The sequence below is a fragment of the Chiloscyllium plagiosum genome, unplaced genomic scaffold (assembly GCF_037043375.1).
Source record: "Chiloscyllium plagiosum isolate Xiang-an unplaced genomic scaffold, Cpla_swu_hap1 HiC_scaffold_5, whole genome shotgun sequence".
Lineage (NCBI taxonomy): Eukaryota > Metazoa > Chordata > Chondrichthyes > Orectolobiformes > Hemiscylliidae > Chiloscyllium > Chiloscyllium plagiosum.
Genome location: NW_028270143.1, coordinates 44,796,029 through 44,814,579, shown reverse-complemented (window position 1 = coordinate 44,814,579; position 18,551 = coordinate 44,796,029). Strand labels below are relative to the sequence as shown.

The window sequence follows — 18,551 nt, the reverse complement described above, 5'->3', positions numbered from 1 at the left end:
ATGTATGTTTAACAGTACATTTCCATTCCAGCATATGATATTTAAAACTCAACGTTCATTATTTCCACACAGTTTATATACACATAATCACAAATGAGAAAAAAATTGATTGGTGGTATTAAACAGCTTAAATTGTAATAGTCATAGAGTCATTGAGATCTACAGCACAAAAAAAAGTCCCATCAGCCCATCACATCTGTGCTGGTCAAAAATAAGCATCTAATAATTCTAATCCCATTTTCTAATACTTGGCCCATATCCTTGTATGCCTTGGCATCACAAATGCGCATCTAAATACTTCTTACATGATATGTCATAGTAAAAAGAAGAAGAAACCAAGACAAGAAATAATAGTATTTTGGACTTTTGTGGAAAATGATGTCGTTTGATAATTACAGTATGCTTTAAAAAAATATTGAAAGTTGCCTACAGGTATTCCAGGTTCTCCAATCCCAGGAGGTCCAGAGGGACCAGATCTTCCTTGTGAGCCTTTTTCACCCTGAGGACAAAACACATTTCATTCAGATGGTTATTCTTCATCAAATATTGAAATACGTTCAAAAGATTCATAGAAGTTTTCAAGAAATGCATGAATTATTTGTCTAGGAATTTCCCTAAATTCTTTAAAACATTTTAAAACTTACAAAGCATATTATTGAAATACATCTTTATCAACAGAAGAAACTTTGTATTCAGGAGAAGATCTTCTTGATACAGAATCAAAGAGTCATACTTATTTGCACCAATTACGCATTCCAATCTGACCTAGTTTCATTTGCACGATTTGGTTCATATCCCTCTAAACCCTTGCTATTCATTTATCTATCCAGATATCCTTTAAAACAATGGGGTACATTTTTGTTTTACGGCATGGGCAACGATCTGATCAGATTAACTAACCATTGTAGAGCCTGTTCAAATTTTATTCCATTGCAAAGTGACATACTTAGAATTATATAGAATATCCAGCTCAGAAATAGGCCATTTGATCCAACTAGACAATGCCAGCACTTACTCTTCTCTCAAACCACTTCTGATCCTTCCTCACTTGACTCTATTAATGTATCTTTATCTGCTCTACTCCTGGATATGTTTATCAAGCTTCATTTGAATGCATACCTATACTATTCTTTTCAATACTTACTGTAGTGGAAAAACACTTGTATATATAGTACTATTACATATTTGATAAAAAGCTCCACATTTTGGTCACGTTCAGTAAAGAAGTTTTTTTTTTCTGAATTTGTTATCTGATTTCTTGTTAATGATTTAACAATCAACCTCTTTCTTACATCAGTTAGATAAAACAGACTAAACAAACAGGGACAGGAGAAGGACATTTAGTTCCTTAAGGCTGAGGGCGAATTCGATGAGATTAGATTACTTGCAGTGTGGAAACAGGCCCTTCGGCCCAACAAGTCCACACCGACCCGCCGAAGCGCAACCCACCCATACCCCTACAACCTAACACTACGGGCAATTTAGCATGGCCAATTCACCTGACCCGCACATCTTTTTTGGACTGTGGGAGGAAACCGGAGCACCCGGAGGAAACCCACGCAGACACGGGGAGAATGTGCAAACTCCACACAGTCAGTCGCCTGAGTCGGGAATTGAACCCGGTTCTCTGATTAGATCATGGCTGATCCAAATCTTAACTTGATCAACTGTCCAGGGATAACCTGTCTGGCTTAATCAGGTGCCATCTGGATGCAGAGATCCTCCAGCATGATTTGGAGTGAGTGGGCAAATCAATGGCAAATGCAGTATAATCATTAATACCATGCCCAATAACAATCTATCAATTGCACTTTAAGCCAGTTTTAAGCCCATTTAATCTGACTTGCACAACTTTCCCCACCCCTCTCACTACCTTAAATCCTTATCCATGCTTTTGTGACCTCTTGATTCTGTTATACTTACCAACTTTCCAGTTCCTACCCTCCATAAACTCAACTTATTCAAAATTCAACTATCAGGATTTTGTAGAGCCAAGGGGATTCTTGTCCACTAGTTAGAGATCTGACAGGGACCTCGATCAATCTGTGAGGAAGGCCTGGTGGAATCAAATACTATTAAGGCATTCAAATGGCCTCCTCCTGCTCCTACCTTCTATGTTTCTATGCTTCTATGACTGAGTTCCTTACAGAGCATTACACTCATGCTGTTGCAACTTGTGGTGTTAAACTAACTTACCAGGTGTGTGGGAACTGGGAGAGTATATTACAGACTAATACTGGGGTGCACAAAACATAGGGAGAAACAGATAGGGAATAATAAGTTAATAGGTGGAGTTTTAGAAAAGAAAAACGAAATGGAATCTATATGGTGCAGCAGGCTCGAGGGACTGAATAGCATACTCCTGTTCCTATTTATTATGGTCTTAAGTGAGGAGGGCTATAGTGCATATATGTGAATGCATGGAGTACAGTCAAATTGCCATGCGGCAATACGATGTGACTATAATAGAGACCTACCTCAAGGAAAAACAGGACTGGGTGTGAATACTCCTGGTTACAATATGTTCAGGAAAAGATAGAAAGAATAAAGAGTCATTGCTTTGGTTAAGGAAAGCATTTTTGAGCTGCAGAAAGTGGATATCTCAGAGGTTTCAAGGATAAAATTAACTTGACTAGAACTATGGATAACGGATGTAATTACATTGCTCAGCATAGTCAATAAATCACCAACTAGCAGGAAGAATGTAAGGTAACAAATCTGCAAGGAATAGGGAACTTTAATAGGGAACTTTAATAGGGAACTTTAATTATTCAAACCTAGACTGCGATAGTGGTAGAACACGTAAAGTGGAACAAGGGGCAAGTGTTAATAGATTGTGTTCAAGAGTATATGTCCAATCTAATAAGAAAGGATGCATTGTTGGATCTGGTTCTTGCTAATCAGGAGAGTCAGGTAGATCAAATGACAGTGGGGATAATTTAGGGGACAGTGATTATTGATCATAATGTTTGGGATGAAGGCGAAAATAGATAAAAGGACAATCCAAAGTAAATCATTAACTGTGGGAGAGATTACTTTAATGGGGCAAGAATGGAGCTGGGTTGGATAGTCTGGAGGCAAAAGCTGGTGGGAAAAAATGTGACTGAACAATGAGCTACCAGGTAGAATTGAGGTACATTCCCTCAAACGGGAAAGGTGGTGGCAAACAAACCCAGAACATCTGGATGAAAAATGAGATAGATATTAATAACGATGAGTCAAGATTAGAATAGTGCTGGAAAAACACAGCAGGTCTGGCAGCATCCAAGGACCAAGAAAATCGACATTTTGGGCAAAAGCACTTCATCAGGATCCCCACTGTCCCCACTGTCATTTGATCTACTTGACCCTCCTCATTAGCAAGAACCAGGTCTAACAATGCATCGTTTCTTAGTAGGTTGGACATATACTCTTGAACACATTATATTAACACTTGCCCCTTTTTCCACTTAACGTGTTCTACCACTATCCCAGTCGAGGGTTGAATAATTAAAGTCCCCCATTATAACTACTCAATGATATTTGCACCACCCTGTAATTTCCTTGCAGATTTGTTATCTTTTCCTGCTCCTCAGATGTTGCCTGACCTGCTGTGCTTTTCCAGCACCACTCTAATCTTGACTCTAATCTCCAGCATCTGGAGTACCCACTTTCACCTAGTGCTAATGATGAGTGTCAGGTAGAAAATACAGTTGACAATCAAGCTGAACACCAAAGGTTCAGAAGTGCATAAGGAAACAAGGATACAAAGTGGGAAAATGAGAAAAGACTAGCAGCTAAAGTAAAATGGAATCCCAAAGTCTTTAGTAGTTACATAAAGTGTAAAAGGGTGTTAAAAGGAGGAGTAGGGCCAATTAGGGACCAAATTGGAAATTTACACATGGGAGTAGGTGCTTTGCTGAGGTATTAAATTACTACTTTACATCTGTCTTAACTAAGGAAGGAGATGCTGCTCAAGCCATGACAATACAGGAGGAAACTCAATCACTTGAAGGGTTTAAAACTGATTAGGAGAAGGCATTAGATAGTTGTCAGCACATAAATTTGTAAGGCACTGGGGGCAGATGAGAGGCATCCAAGGAATAAAGTGAGAATGAAAACTGCAGATTGAACATATTGGCACAAGTGCAGAAGAGTTGTATGAGAATAGCTCATCAGATGAGAAACTTCTATTTTGACAGCTGGACAGTGTAATTGGAGAGAAACTGTTCCCTAACATAAAAGGATCGACAATGAGTGGGCACAAATTGATCAGGTAACTTACAAACAAGGTAACGTGATGCGAGAATGAACCTTTTCCCACTGCCTCAAAACATGGTACAGGCAGGTTCAACTGAGGCATCCAAGAGGGTTATTTAAATAGAAAACAAATATTCAGTACGAAGAATAAAAGGCAGGAGAAGGCATTGAGTCACAGATTGTACTCACGGAGCTAACACACACAATGAATCAAAGGACCTCATTCTGTACCCAATAACTATGATTCTGTGATTGAAAGACTGGCTGTTTGGAGCCCGAAAGTGCCCCTCCAAAGGTAGACCACAGATGGGATTTTTCCTTGGTGTAGCAGGATAGCCTATGAGTTCCACACTTCCCTCATACAGCACAAGTTGCTGTCTATAATTGCTGCAACTTTCACCAGATTCCCAGGGGGAATTGAAATGCTGATTTTCTTAGGGAATCTGAACAACAGCAGATTATAAGCCACATACATTTTATTGACAATTAGAAACAAGATGCTGCTGATTACCTTTGGGCCAGGGTATCCAATCCCAGGGTCTCCTATTGGTCCACGTAAACCAGTGAGGCCACGATCACCCTGCATAAGGAAAACATACAATTCATTGAAAAGTGGATATAAAAAATAGAATTAATCATGATTTTATCTTACAGCAAAAACCCAATGAATAGGAATCCCTGCGTACTGGGAAAATTGATGATGGGTATGTACTGTATAGAGCCTGTGTGTTGAGGATGGGAGTGGGCAAGATTTTCTTGTAATCAACTGGAAACAAGCAATCAGCTCAAATCATTGGCTAATATCCTCCCTACTGTTACAAAACCAAAGCTTGATGTTTCATCCTGAATGTCAGCACAGTTGAAATTAATTGGAAACTTTTGAGATGATTTAAACAAACGAAGAATGGGAGGAAGGGGGAGCAATAATGTCATGATTGTTAAAATCAGGAACGGGTTAGAGATAAGAAGCAAAGTTACTCAGGATTCTGCCAGTCTTCTGTCATAATTCTGCTGAGACCAGAGGAATGCTTTCAATTCCCTGTGACAATCAAAGCCTCATGAACTGGGTTGCAGCCATTTCCAAGTAGTACTAACTTGTGTCATGTAGGGAAGAATTGTTATCCAAATGGCGAAAAAAGAAGAACTGGACAAACGTCCTCTGAGTGGAAGTTGGGAGCTATCATTTGCAACAAACTGAGCCACAGGGACAACAGTGAAGTATCAGCTGCATGACCCATATACACCTCACTAATCCACAGACTCCAGCAGAGTAGATGCAGCTGCACACAAAGGCATGCATCTAACATTACCACTGGGAATATATCCCATAAAAGCATAAGACCATAAGATAAAGGAGTGCAAGTAAGGCCATTTGGCTCACCTAGTCCACTTTGCCATTTAATCATGGCTGATGGGCATTTCAACTCCACTTACCCGCACTCTCCCCTTGGCCCTTAATTCCTTACGAGATCAAGAATTTATCAATCTCTGCCTTGAAGGTATTTAACATCCTGGCTTCCACTGCGCTCTGTGGCAATGAATTCCACAGGCCCACCATTCTCTGACTGAAGAATTATCTCCTCATTTCCATTCTAAATTGACCCACTCTAATTCTAAGGCTGCGCCCATGGGTCCTAGACTCCCCAACTAACAGAAACAACTTCCCAGCATCCACCCTTTCTCAGTCATGCATTATCTTGTACATTTCTATTAGATCTCCCCTCAACGTTCTAAACTCTAATCCAGGATCCTCAGCCGTTCGTCGTATGTTAGGCCTACCATTCCAGGGATCATCCATGTGAATCTCCTCTGGTCACAGGTGTGTCCAAATTGGATACAGTATTCTAAATGGGCCCTAACTAGAGCTTTATAAAGTCTCAGAAGCACATCACTGCTTTTATATTCTAACCATCTTGAGATAAATGACAACATTACATTTGCTTTCTAAATCACGGACTCAACCTGCAAGTTAATCTTTAGAGAACCCTGGACTAGAACTCCCAGATCCCTTTGTACTTTGGTTTTATGAATTTTCTCACCAAATAGTCCATGTCTGTATTCTTTTTTCCAAAGTGCAAGACCTTGCATTTGCTCACGTTGGATTTTATCAGCCATTTCCTGGACCATTCTCCTAAACTGTCTAAATCTTTCTGCAGCCTTCCCATCTCCTCAGTACTACCTGCCTGTCCACTTAACTTCGTATCATAAGCAAACTTTCCCAGAATGTCCCCAGTCCCTTCATCCAGATCATTAATATATAAAGTGAACAGCTGCGGCCCCAACATTGAACCCTGCGGGACACCGCTTGTCACCAGTTGCCATTCCAAAAAATCCAAACTCTGGCAGATAGTAATCCTCAATCCATGCCAGTAGCTCACCTCGAACACCATGGGTCCTCACCTTACTCAGCAGCCTCCCATGAGGCACCTTATCAAAGGCCTTTTGGAAGTTGAGATAGATAACATCCCCTGGGTTTCCCTGGTCTAACCTACTTGTTAACTCTTCAAAGGCTCTAACAGGTTTGTCAGGCATGAACTAAATCCATGCTGACTTCTTCTAATCTGACCCTGCACTTCCAAGAATTTAGAACTCTCATCCTTAACGATGGATTCTAGAATTTTACCAACAACCAAGGTTAGGCTAATTGGCGAATAATATTCCATCTTTTGTTTTGATCCTTTCTTGAACAAGGGGGTTACAACAGCAATTTTCCAATCACCTGGGACTTTCCCTGACTCCGTATCCTAATGAAATTCAAAGACATTTTCTGTTATATTTACTTCTGGCAGCAGAAAAAAAAACATATAAAGCTGGGGCACTTATTTAATACAACAAAAATTTTTAGATCATGTGAGTGTCTAGAGAGAAATGTAGCCAAATGTATTCTTCTTCATTCATTGCTAATTGTGGGGTGTTTATAGCATAGCAGGGTGGCTGCCCTGTCTGACTATAGCAATTGGACTGCAATACTGTGTGAACTGTTCTTAAATAAGTAAATGCCACATATTCTGATTTCTGCCTAACTGCCCATGAGAAAAGTTTAAATCTCCAAATACGTTGCACAGATTACCACAGCCTTTTACTAAATAAACATTCTGTAGAATCAGCACTGGCTGCCAAAGCAAGATCCCCATTTGCAAAATAATTATGAAATAACACCAGTACAATTGTATCTATCACAGGAAAATACAGCATAATAATCTGATTCTTTTCTAAAATGCTATGAAATGTTACATTTATGTATCAAATTACTAAGTTCTGACAAAGCAACCTTTATTCCAGTCTAAGATCATTTGGTATAAAAGTTTTCCACAGATCCCAAACCAGCTGTTAGTTCCATTCAGTACTCTAACTGTAAACAGGTCAGTCAAGAAAAGCTCACTAAGCCAATGGTTGTTTGTGAGGAAAGACATTCAGCAGTACAGATGCTAACTAAAAAAGTATGGTTAATTTTTCTAGTGGGAGAGGAGGTTAGGCCATGAGAGTAGGGAGTCACATTGAAATGGCTCGTCAACATGTTTCTGCCACCAGGGACATCTTGCTGTGGAGAAGCAAGCTGTTGCTCTAATGTGGCGGTCAGCCAAACTGCATATTTAAAGATTCAAGTTAGAACCATTTAGTCATTAACATTTTTCTAACAGTAGATTGCTACATTGCACATGGAGACCCAAGACTTAGTGAGATTGTGTCTAGATCACCAGAGCCAGAGAGTCCAGGCAACCAGTAAGAAAAGCCATCATCTTCAACCCCAGCAAGCAATCTGAGGGATTTTCCTTCCAATGCAAAGAGTCTACCTGCTAGATCCTGCTAAAAATAAATCTTTCAAACTGACTCTTTCAATCTCACAACTGCCTTGGGGATGCCCACCTTTCACTGTTGGACAGTCAAACTTTCAGAGCGACTAGCTGTTGACAGTAGCAAGTTTGGAAGCAACCAATTGGCAACTCCAGGAACTTCATAATTGGCTAGTGGGGGCTTTGTCATTTGGTCCCAGCATTGTCACCCCAAATCCCACTTCCAATAGTTTGAATTCTAGGATGTGTCACCTGTTAGATTATATCAACAATGAAATGGGAAGATTTTTTCTGCTGCTGCCCTAAGTGACCAACACATTTTTGGTCCATGTGTCATCAAACATTTTGATCACAACAAAGTTATTTCTGTAACCTATTACAGTACTTCATCACCTTATCACTGAGGTTTATGAGCCTGATCAGTGAAGTAATTGTACAGTACAGGCTAAATGCTAAAGAAAAGACACTGTAAGCAAAAGAAATCAATCCCACAAACACCAGAACACAGAAAAAGATCTGTCATCCTAAAACCACCTGTCAAGAATTATGGTGGATTATCAGATAATTAATTAACGTAGGGGTAGAAGTTGCTCAAAAGATATCGACATCCGAAACCATGTTGTGGTACAGAACAGCTTTAAGTCCAAAATAAGATGTAGGAACAGCAGTAGGCTGTTCGGCCCATCAAGTCTGCTCCACCATTCTATGAGATCACGGCTGATTTAATAGTCCTCAATTCCACTTCCTTGCCTTTTCCCATACCTTTGATTAAAGATCTGTCTATCCCAGTCTTCAATATATTTAACAACACACCCTTGTCAGCCTTCCGTGGCAAAGAATCCCATCAATTCACTATCCTCCAAGACAAAAGACTTCCTCCTCATCTCTATCATAAATTGGTGCTCCAATATTCTGAGATTATATCCTCTCGCCCTAGAGTCCCTCACAAGGGTAAACAACCTTTCTGCACCTATCCTGTCAAGTTCTCTAAGCACAATGTATGTTTGAATAAGGTCACTGGTCTTTCTTCTACATCTTAATAAGTACATACTCAATCTACTTAATCTGTCCTCACTCAATAGTCCCTGCATAAGTTGTATCAGCCTACTGAACCAACTGTGGACTACCTCCAATGCCAATATATTTTTCCTTCAATAAAGGGCTCTAAACTGTTCACAATATTTCAGCTATGGTTTGACCTGCAGGACGATGATGGACTAGCAGTGCTGTTTGAGCACCTGAGCTCATTTGCTTCTGTCTGCTTTCCTGACATTTCTTCCTTTCTTTTTGCTTTTGGATGGTTCTCATTCCTTTTGGCTTGGTTTCCTTTATTTCTGCTGTTTCTTATATTCAAGCTTTGTAATCAAGTGTGTAACCAAGATGACACCAGAGAATGGCAACTTTGAACAGTTTTCATTCTACTCCTGTATTCCTCTGCTTAAGTACACATGATAATAAAAACCTTATTCCTAAAAACTAATTCCTGATGCCTTGTATAGTTTTAGTAAAATTGCCCAACTTTTATATTCCATTCCCTTTGAAATAAAGGCCAATGTTCCATTTCCTTCCCTATTAACATCTGATCTTGTATGCTCTCTTTTTGTCATTCATGGATGAAGATTTTCGAATGCCTCTGTTCTCTAGCTTTCTGCAGTCTTTCTCCATTTAAATAACTTTCAAATCATCTATTCTTCCTGCTAAAATACATGTCCATTGTCAATTCTCACTTTTTATTCAGTTTTATGCATTATATTTAAGAAGGGAGATAGAACCTGTCTCAGAAAATTCGATAAATTCATTTAAAATCTATGTGAAGGGAAAATTAATGAATATCTGTAAGTCAGAAAAATAGTGAAACATTTCAGAACAAAAACATAACAATGAGCATTCAATACAGATTTCAAAAGGGAAAGTGCTGCTTTATTAATATCATTGAATTCTTTGATATAGCAATAATATGTCGAACAAGAGATTATAAAAATAAGATAACTACAATTCCACAAGGCCTTTGATAGAGCACCACAGAATAAAATGAAAAATAAGGTCATTATGTGTGGAGTCAGGAAACAAGTAGCAGGGTGGATAGCTAGAAAAATTTAAAGTAGGAGTAAAGGGCAATAATGGTAGAAAGTGGAGTCCCACAAGGATCAGAGCTCAACCTGTATTACTCAACCGGTGTTAATAATTTCCAAATTCACATATGAAGAGACAGATACAAAAACAAATTCTAAATATATTAGTGAACCAAGGGACTAATGTGAATGAAGAACTTAAATAATTCATAGTCTCTTGAAGACATTCATGGGACTGCACATCGATCAATCATTTGGATTTGAATAACTATATCCCATAATATTGAAAAAGGTGGCTTTGGAGATGGTGGATGCATTGCTTGTCATTTCAGAAAATTCTGTAGACTCTGAAACAACTCCTTCAGATTGGAAGGTGGCAAGTGTAATCCCACAGTTTCATAAAAGAGGGAGAAAGGAAATGTGGAACTACAAATCTGTTAGCCTGATATCAGTAGTAGAGAAAATGATAGAATCTATTCAAAGATTGAATAGCTAAACCTTAGAGAAAAATGGTAAGATTGGATTGAGTCAACATGACTTTATGAAATGGAAACCGTGTCTGACAAACTACTTATAGTGTTTTTGTAGGTTTAACCAGCTGAATAAGGTGCAATCAATGAATATGGTGTATTTCAATGTTCAGAAGCCAGATCCCACACATGAAATTACCAAACAAAATTCAACACAAAACAAAACAACATGTGATCAGGGCAAGATATTAGCATTGAGAGAGAATTGCTTAAAGGATCAGAAAATAGAGAGTAAGAACAAATAGGTGAATCTCAAATTGTCAGGCGGTGACTATCGGGGTGCGCCAAGGAGCAGTGCTTGTGTCCCAGTTCTTCACAATATATAGTAATGATTTCAGTGTATGAACCAAGTGTAGTATTTCCAAATTTGTTGATGACACAAACTAGTGAACTGTGAGGATGGCGCAAAAAGACTTCAAGGGGACTTGGAGGGTTAGGTGAGAGAACCAGAGCATGAGAAAATATGATGTGTAAAATATGAAGCTATCCACTTTGGTAAGAAAAACATAAATATAAGGTATTCCATAAATGATGGATGATTAGGAAGCATTGATGCCCAAAGGGTTTCTTTATTCATCAGTTATGAAAAGCTAATATGCAGACACAGCAATTTTTTGACCTTCATTGCAGGAGATTTGGGTTCAGGAAAAAACCTCTTCCTATAATTATTTAGTGCCTTGATGAGATTGTTCAGCTGGTTTATACAGCTGTGATTTATACAGCTTTTGTTTCCTTGCATAAGAAATTAGAGTGTGCAAAAATGTTTCATCAGACTAGTTTCTAGAATGGCACAATTGTCTTATGTGGCATGATTGAGGAGATTGGACATATATGCCCTGGAGTTTAGAAGAATGAGAGATGGATCACATTGAAGTCTATAAAATTCTTATGGGACTCAATATATAGGGAGAACACTTCCTTGGTCAGGACACTTAGAGACTAGAATCAAGAAACAGAGTCTCAAACTAAAAGGTAGGCTAATGAGCACTGAGATGAAGAGAAGTTGCTTCATTCAAAGAGAGTTGCATATTTAGAATTCTCCAGAAGTTGCAGAAGGTCAATCATTGAGTATATTCAAGAGAGTGAGTAATAGACAGATTCTCGACATCAAGAGTATGCAGACAGTGAAAGAAACTGGTACTGAGGTAGAACACCAGCATGGTCTAGTTCAATGGCAGATCAGACTCTAATGGCTGAATGCTCTTTTTTTCTGAGTTCCTAGAGTCCTTTATAGATGGATTTAAAGGAAAACAAGATAAACATATATGAGAGAAGGAAATAAAGTGTTAAAATGATAGAATGAAATGTTCTACTTAAGGTTATGTAGGAATTCTTCATTTGGTTATTCAGTGGTTCAGTCTTTCAGGTTCATTAGTTTTCATAGAATCCCTACAGTGTGGAAACAGGCCCTTGAGCCCAACAGTCCACACCGAACCCCTGAAGAGTCATTCCCCCAGACCCATTCCCCTATCATATTACTCTACATTTACCCCTGACTAATGCACCTAACCTACACACCCTTGAACGCTATGAGCAATTTAGCACAGCCAATTCACCTAACCTGCACACCTTTAGATTGTGGGAGGAAACCGGAGCGCCTGGAGGAAACCGATGCAGACGCAGGGAGAATGTGCAAACTCCACACAGTCAATCACCTGAAGCTGGAATTGAACCTGGGTCTCTGGTGCTGTGAGGCAACAGTGCTAATCATTAAGCCACCATGCTGCCCTCCACTGAGCCACGGTGTTGCCCTATTTTTTTATAAAGCGATGGTTGTTAAGGTATTTAAGAGGGCAACTTGCAGGATCTGATAAAATAATATCTTTTGTAAAATCAATTCCTCCACAGACTTTGTTTCCAACAGTTGGAGGTATTTGAATGTATGTCTGTAGATCAGAGCCACTGTCAAAGGATGCAGATCTCATTGATATAATCATACACACCGTTTTGGTTGCTTTCTCCTCTAAAAAGTGCCAAACTCTTCTAAAAGTTGCTGAGATTCCTCAACTTCAATTTCCCTGCTGCCCTCTATGTAGATTCTGCTCCAAAAATTCATTTTCAAGATTAAACTGAAAGGTACTACTCATTGGTCAACTGCTTAGTTGGAAAGGCAGTTTCATTCCTCACTACCTTTCCATTATCAAGCCAACTTCCTTGCTTCTGTTAATATGACCAAGATTTGTTTCCACCTCCATGTGACAATAAAACTAATTCAATCCAATCATTACCATCCCATCTCTCCACCAGCTTCCTGCAACTGAATCACTAATCTCCAACTATCACCACATGTCTGACTTTTATAATGTTTCTTTTGATGATTTCCCAGATCTCCATTGCTAACAAACCGTAACTTTTTTTTTACCATTAGTTGTGTTCACAATTATTGTCTTTCTGTGCTCAAACAAATTGATGTTCAATGCTTTATGCATCTTTAAATTCTTCCAGGGCCTTACATTAATTTAACGCAGTTTTCTCTTCCACCTCTTCATCACTGTGCACACATAACAGTCTTCTGACTCTGGATTAGTCACAATATCCCATTTCCCCTTTCCAAATTTTCCTCTTTTGACACTTGCCCAATCATTTGCTTCTTGTTTTCAAAAGCATCTTAAAAACACTCAAATGCTTTATCTTCTGGATCATTGTATCCTGCTACTCATGCTGTATTGTGCACATTTCTATTTATGAGAAGAGCATTATATGCAATGCAGTGTGTTATTATCTCCCTGGGACATGGAACTTTGACATCTCATACAATTCCAATGAGGGAGATTAGTAGCAGGACAGGATTACTGTGGAATTGAAATAAAGGAGTCCAGATGCAAGCTGTGAATGGCAAGATAGCATTTCACAAATTACAAAGATTTCCCTAAATGATGCAAAATGACAAGTTCCTTATAAATGTCCAGATGTGCTGGCAGACAAATAAGTACATGTGTATGTACTTATTTTACAGTGCATTACCATCTCTTGATTACATAAAGAATAATGGTTTCATCTTTTGAAGCATTAGCATTTCTAACACGTTGCTTATTATAATTAAATTAAGAAGGTCACTTATTTGCTTTTTAAACCCTTTTCACTTGGGTCTCTCTCTTCCCACATTGTTCCAAGGTAGCAAAGCTGATAATAAAACCTTGGGTACCAATCTATCCATTGCCATGTGGTGGTGCCATCAACAGAACCCATGGAAGCTGTGCCATCTGATTCCAACTTATCACACTGAGCAATACTAATCTTGAGAAATAACATACCACTTGGCTTTGTGATCCCATCCTTATGGTTCACGCAAACCATAAAATGTGCAATGGGAATTGAAAATGGCTACTGCATGAATGGAAGGGCAAGTGGTGAGCTGGAATTGTCATGCATCTGCTTTAACGTTCATGTTGGGAATTGTCACTATCTAGTTTCTATCTGGCACATGGGAGATTAGAAAAACACACATCAATGAGGTAAGATTGGTTATAATGGAATGCTAATAACATGTTAATGATGCGAATAGACCTCTAGACCTCCATCCCACTGTGCAAAACTTGAGTTTCAAATGTTCTTATTTCAACATCAAGAATCTCATTTCTGCTGATCTTACCATCTGACCTGCCAATGCCAAGGATATTCAGGAACTGGGAAGATTCCACCCATAGAAACAAAGGTCATTCAAAGACCAAATCTATTAAGCCATGTGATTAGATTAAGGTGGTGCTGTACTTTAGCTTCATTTATGCATCTCTACACCATAATCCTTGATAGTATTACTTAACAAAAATCTGTCTGATTATTTCAAATCTCCATATTTTTTGAGGAGCCATCCCAGAGTTTCACTACTTGTTGTCGGTTTTTGTAGAATTTAACTTTCATTTGGATTAGGATATGCATTCTGCTACAAGTCAGAATGCTCATGAATACTTTTTCCATTTATCCAGGGCAGCTTTCTGCTGATGTCTGAGAATCAGCAAGTCAACTAGTAACATTACAGTAAGTAAAAATAGACTTAGTTGACAGCCTAGTGATGTGTGAACATTTATCTAAGAGCGGTTATAGTATGATCAACTTTAATGAGTTAAGTACTATCGGATTAGTGGGAGGTGTTCAAAAATAATGTCATTTGAAACACAACTAAGTTATTTCCGAAGGGGAAAGAGTTTCTAATTGCCAATAAAGAAATTGCCATGGATAATTTAAGAGGGAAGAGACTGCATATAACTAAAAGAAAATGAGGAAAATATAAAGAACAGAGATAAAATAGATTGTAAGTTTTCTAAAACACAGAATGAAAAGAAACGTAGAAGGGAAATTAAAAACAACATGAAAACGTTATACATATATTTGAAGATGATGTTCAGGAGTAATCTCAGGTCTTTGACAACTGACAATAGTGAAATTATCAATAAATATTGATATACTGCATTATTGCTTTGTGTCAATATTTTTAGTACATGAAGAAGCCAACATTCCAGATGTCTAAGGACAATTAATATTGAATCCGGAGACAGAATTCAGCAAAGTCAATAAAGTATAACAGCAGCACTGAAAAAAATACCAGCAACGGGGGACATGTTGGCATAATAGTAACATCCAATTCAGAGACATAACTAATGATCTGAGTGAATGCTGCAAATGCCATAAGGGCAGCTGGTGAAATTTGAATTCAATCAATAAATCTGAAATGAAATCCAGTCTCAGCAATGATATCGATTAACGTAAAAACCCAACTGGTTCACTAATGTCCATAAGAGAAGGAAATCTGCCATCTTTACCAAAATGTGACTTCAGATCCACAGTTGACTCTTAACTGCCCTTTGAAATGGCCAAATTAATCATCCCAAGGGCAAGCAGGAATGGACAACAAATACTGGCCTTGTCAGCGGCATATACATCCCATGAAAAAATGCAGAAATTAAATGATGCCAATTCTCAGGATGTGATGGTTTCCAACTCAAAGTTTTAAAGGAAGTAGATGAGAACAAAGCTATAATTTTCCAAAATTCCTTTGATCCTTTACATGAGAATACTGCATGTGCCACACTTCTATTTAATAAAGGTTTAAGCCAGAAAATTATATAGTTTGACTGAACAACTACTGCGGAGAATTGCCAGATTCTGTAGTGAAGAGCAGAATGGCTAAACAAATTCAAACTTTTCAGCAATCAGAGAAAGCCACCTGGATTTGTAAAGATAGATGATGCCTGCTAAAACTGATTGTATATTTTGAAGAGATGACTAAAATAATGGAAAGACAAAATTTGGAGAAATGACTAAAGGATTGATCAAGAAGTGAAGTTAAGAAGAAAATTCTTAAAGCTATAAACGAAGTGGAGAGGAAGAGAAGAAGTTGACACAGTGAAGCTAAAGTGACAGAAGCTTTAGTCAAAAATGACTGGGTAAGTGAATAGCAAGACACATAAAAATTCAGCTGGGCAAAAGTGGGTACTGCAAGATGCTGGAGATTAGAGTGGCGCTGGAAAAGCACAGCAGGTCAGGCAGCATCCAAGGAGCAGGAAAATCGACATTTCGGGCAAAAGCCCTTCATCAGGAAAGATGATTCCTGATGAAGAGCTTTTGCCCGAAACGTTGATTTTCCTGCTCCTCAGATGCTGCCTGACCTGCTCTGCTTTTCCAGCAAGACTCTAATCTTGACATAAAAATTCAGGTCTGAGAATACATAGTGTAAGAGGATATATAAGACTGAATGGGTTCAGAAACATGATTAGCTGAGGGTATAAAAAAGAAATAAATTCCAGGATTTTATATTCATTGGATTTGGGGTCAGGGAGCTAATGTCCTTTAGCAAGTCATGGAATGGATAGGTGATGAGGACATATTGTGGGACAAGATCAAGTATGGATAGCAATGAAAAAATTGAACCAAGAGAAGTCATAACTGTGACTGTCAGCACCAACGGAGCTGCAATAGGCGAAGAAGTTACAGATCTGCATTTTTTTGGACAACACATTAAACCACCTGGCTCCTCAAGTTGTCAGAAATCTATGCCACAATTGCAAAGACAAGAAGGAGAATTCCTCCTAGTGTACTCGTCAAAATTTATCCCTCAACCAAAATCTCTAAAACAGACTATCTCCTCATCATAACATGGCTGTTTGCTGGATCTTGCTACTCTATTTTATATAAAACAATAATTATAATTCAAGAGTATTTCAAGAGGCTATAATGTGCTGTGTGAAATTATATGCACATTATGCTGTATAAATGCAAGTTCTTTCTTTGCTATAAATCTCTGATTCTTCCTCTGCATTTGTATTGGAACCTTTGCCATGCACAGAAATCATTTAGCTCTGGATCTGAAACAAAGCAATTTGTCAACTACTGATTTAGCATTTTAGGATATTGCATGACAAGAAACAGATTGAATTTATTTCTGGCTCCCTGCAAAATTTATGCAGGAAGAGAAGAGTGACTCAGATTGCAGATCTATTGCATACTCTCAATAATTTATTGTTCAAAGTGCCATATGTGAAAATCAGAAAAAGAGCATCTATGATTGCTGCAATTGTATTGACCTGTTGATCATTTTGAACATTTTCTGTTTGCTAAACTTGTAGCATTTTCCAGCTCTGGTGTTCCCCAATGAACCAGGAAATAAATAATTGTCGAAATAAATGTAAGCAGTCTAAGGTTTGTAACTGGCTAAAACATGATGAAATGTTTTTAACCAGTTCCAAGTCACAAAGAAACAACAGCTCAAAAAAATCACTCAAACAACATCAGATCATCCTTTCAATGAGACTTTGAGAACTCATTTCGCTGTTGTTGTCTGTCAGGGATCATGTTATAGAATGGATTAAAAAGATTAAAAGGAAGCAATTTATTTGAAAGCGTCTTTTTCTGGGCAACTTAAGATCAGTAAGGTAAAATCACAAAGAAAATAATTGGTTTTGTGCTCTCTGACTATCACAATAAGTTCTAACAAGATTTTGGTTAATAGTAACCATCCGATAGTCCTCAAATGAGATCACAATGAACAGTTTCTGCGAACTCAAAGTCTTTACACAGAATCTGAAAAGATCCTCTTCCAATTTCAATGTAATTGAATGCATGTTTAGACTAGGTGCAGGAAATATAGCTAGACTTAGTGACAGGACTAAACGATCAAAGGAACAGGCCATTTGGTCCACTAAGCCTGAACAAATACCTCAATGCCTTTTACCCAAGCTATCTCTGTAACTAACCATTAGTAAATAGAAATTTACTCCGTTAAGACTGAATACTCAAAGACTGAGCTTTTGCAGTGGGTAATTCCAAAGATTCACAAACATTTCTCCTTGCTATGGTCGTAAATGGCACCTCCCTTATTTTGAAATTGTGTGTCTGGTTCTACACTACCCAAACAGGGAAACATCTTACCTGCATCCAGCCTGCCTATCTCTCTAAGTATTTTGATTGAAATAAATGATTAGAAATAAAAGTCAACAATCTTCAGGCCATTCTGAGGAATCAGATAGGAAATCAGGGAACTGGGAATCCTTTAGCATGATCCTTTCTGTATTTAGTAACTGCAAAACATGCTGAGTGATACAGATATGTATCTCTTAGGTTTGACCCAAGAATTGCAGCTGACCTCAACTAAGTAGCTGCAAAGATATCCCCTGAACACAACCAGGACTTCAATGGCATTCAGCTCCCCAGGAAATCAGGTAAGGGAGGTCAGTTAATTAGTTACAAAGTCTACCTTGATCAAGTAACCCACGTTCGCCCATGAAGAAGGAGTAGTTAGATCAGAGACAGGAGACCTGTGAAATGTTTCACTCTTCAATAATTTCAAAAGAGGAAAAAGAGAATGGATTAAAAAATAATCTGTCTTGAAAGTCCCAATCCCGGTGGCATAAAGGTGATGTAGTGAGCTGAGCATTAAGTGGCCAATCCTGTCAGAATCTCCATGGTAACCGAGGGTTAAG

General features: G+C 38.4%; 1 protein-coding gene across 1 annotated transcript in view; it reads right to left on the bottom strand.

The window, feature by feature from the left end:
- Positions 1–18,551, bottom strand: part of LOC122550244 (uncharacterized) — a 265,713-nt gene that overhangs the window by 175,422 nt on the left and 71,740 nt on the right. Inside the window, exons 11-12 of the mRNA XM_087987130.1 lie at positions 4,751–4,819; positions 431–499 (exon numbers count right to left, since the gene is read on the bottom strand). Of these exons, the coding sequence (XP_087843256.1) occupies positions 431–499; positions 4,751–4,819 (138 nt within the window). The remainder of the gene's footprint in view (positions 1–430; positions 500–4,750; positions 4,820–18,551) is intronic.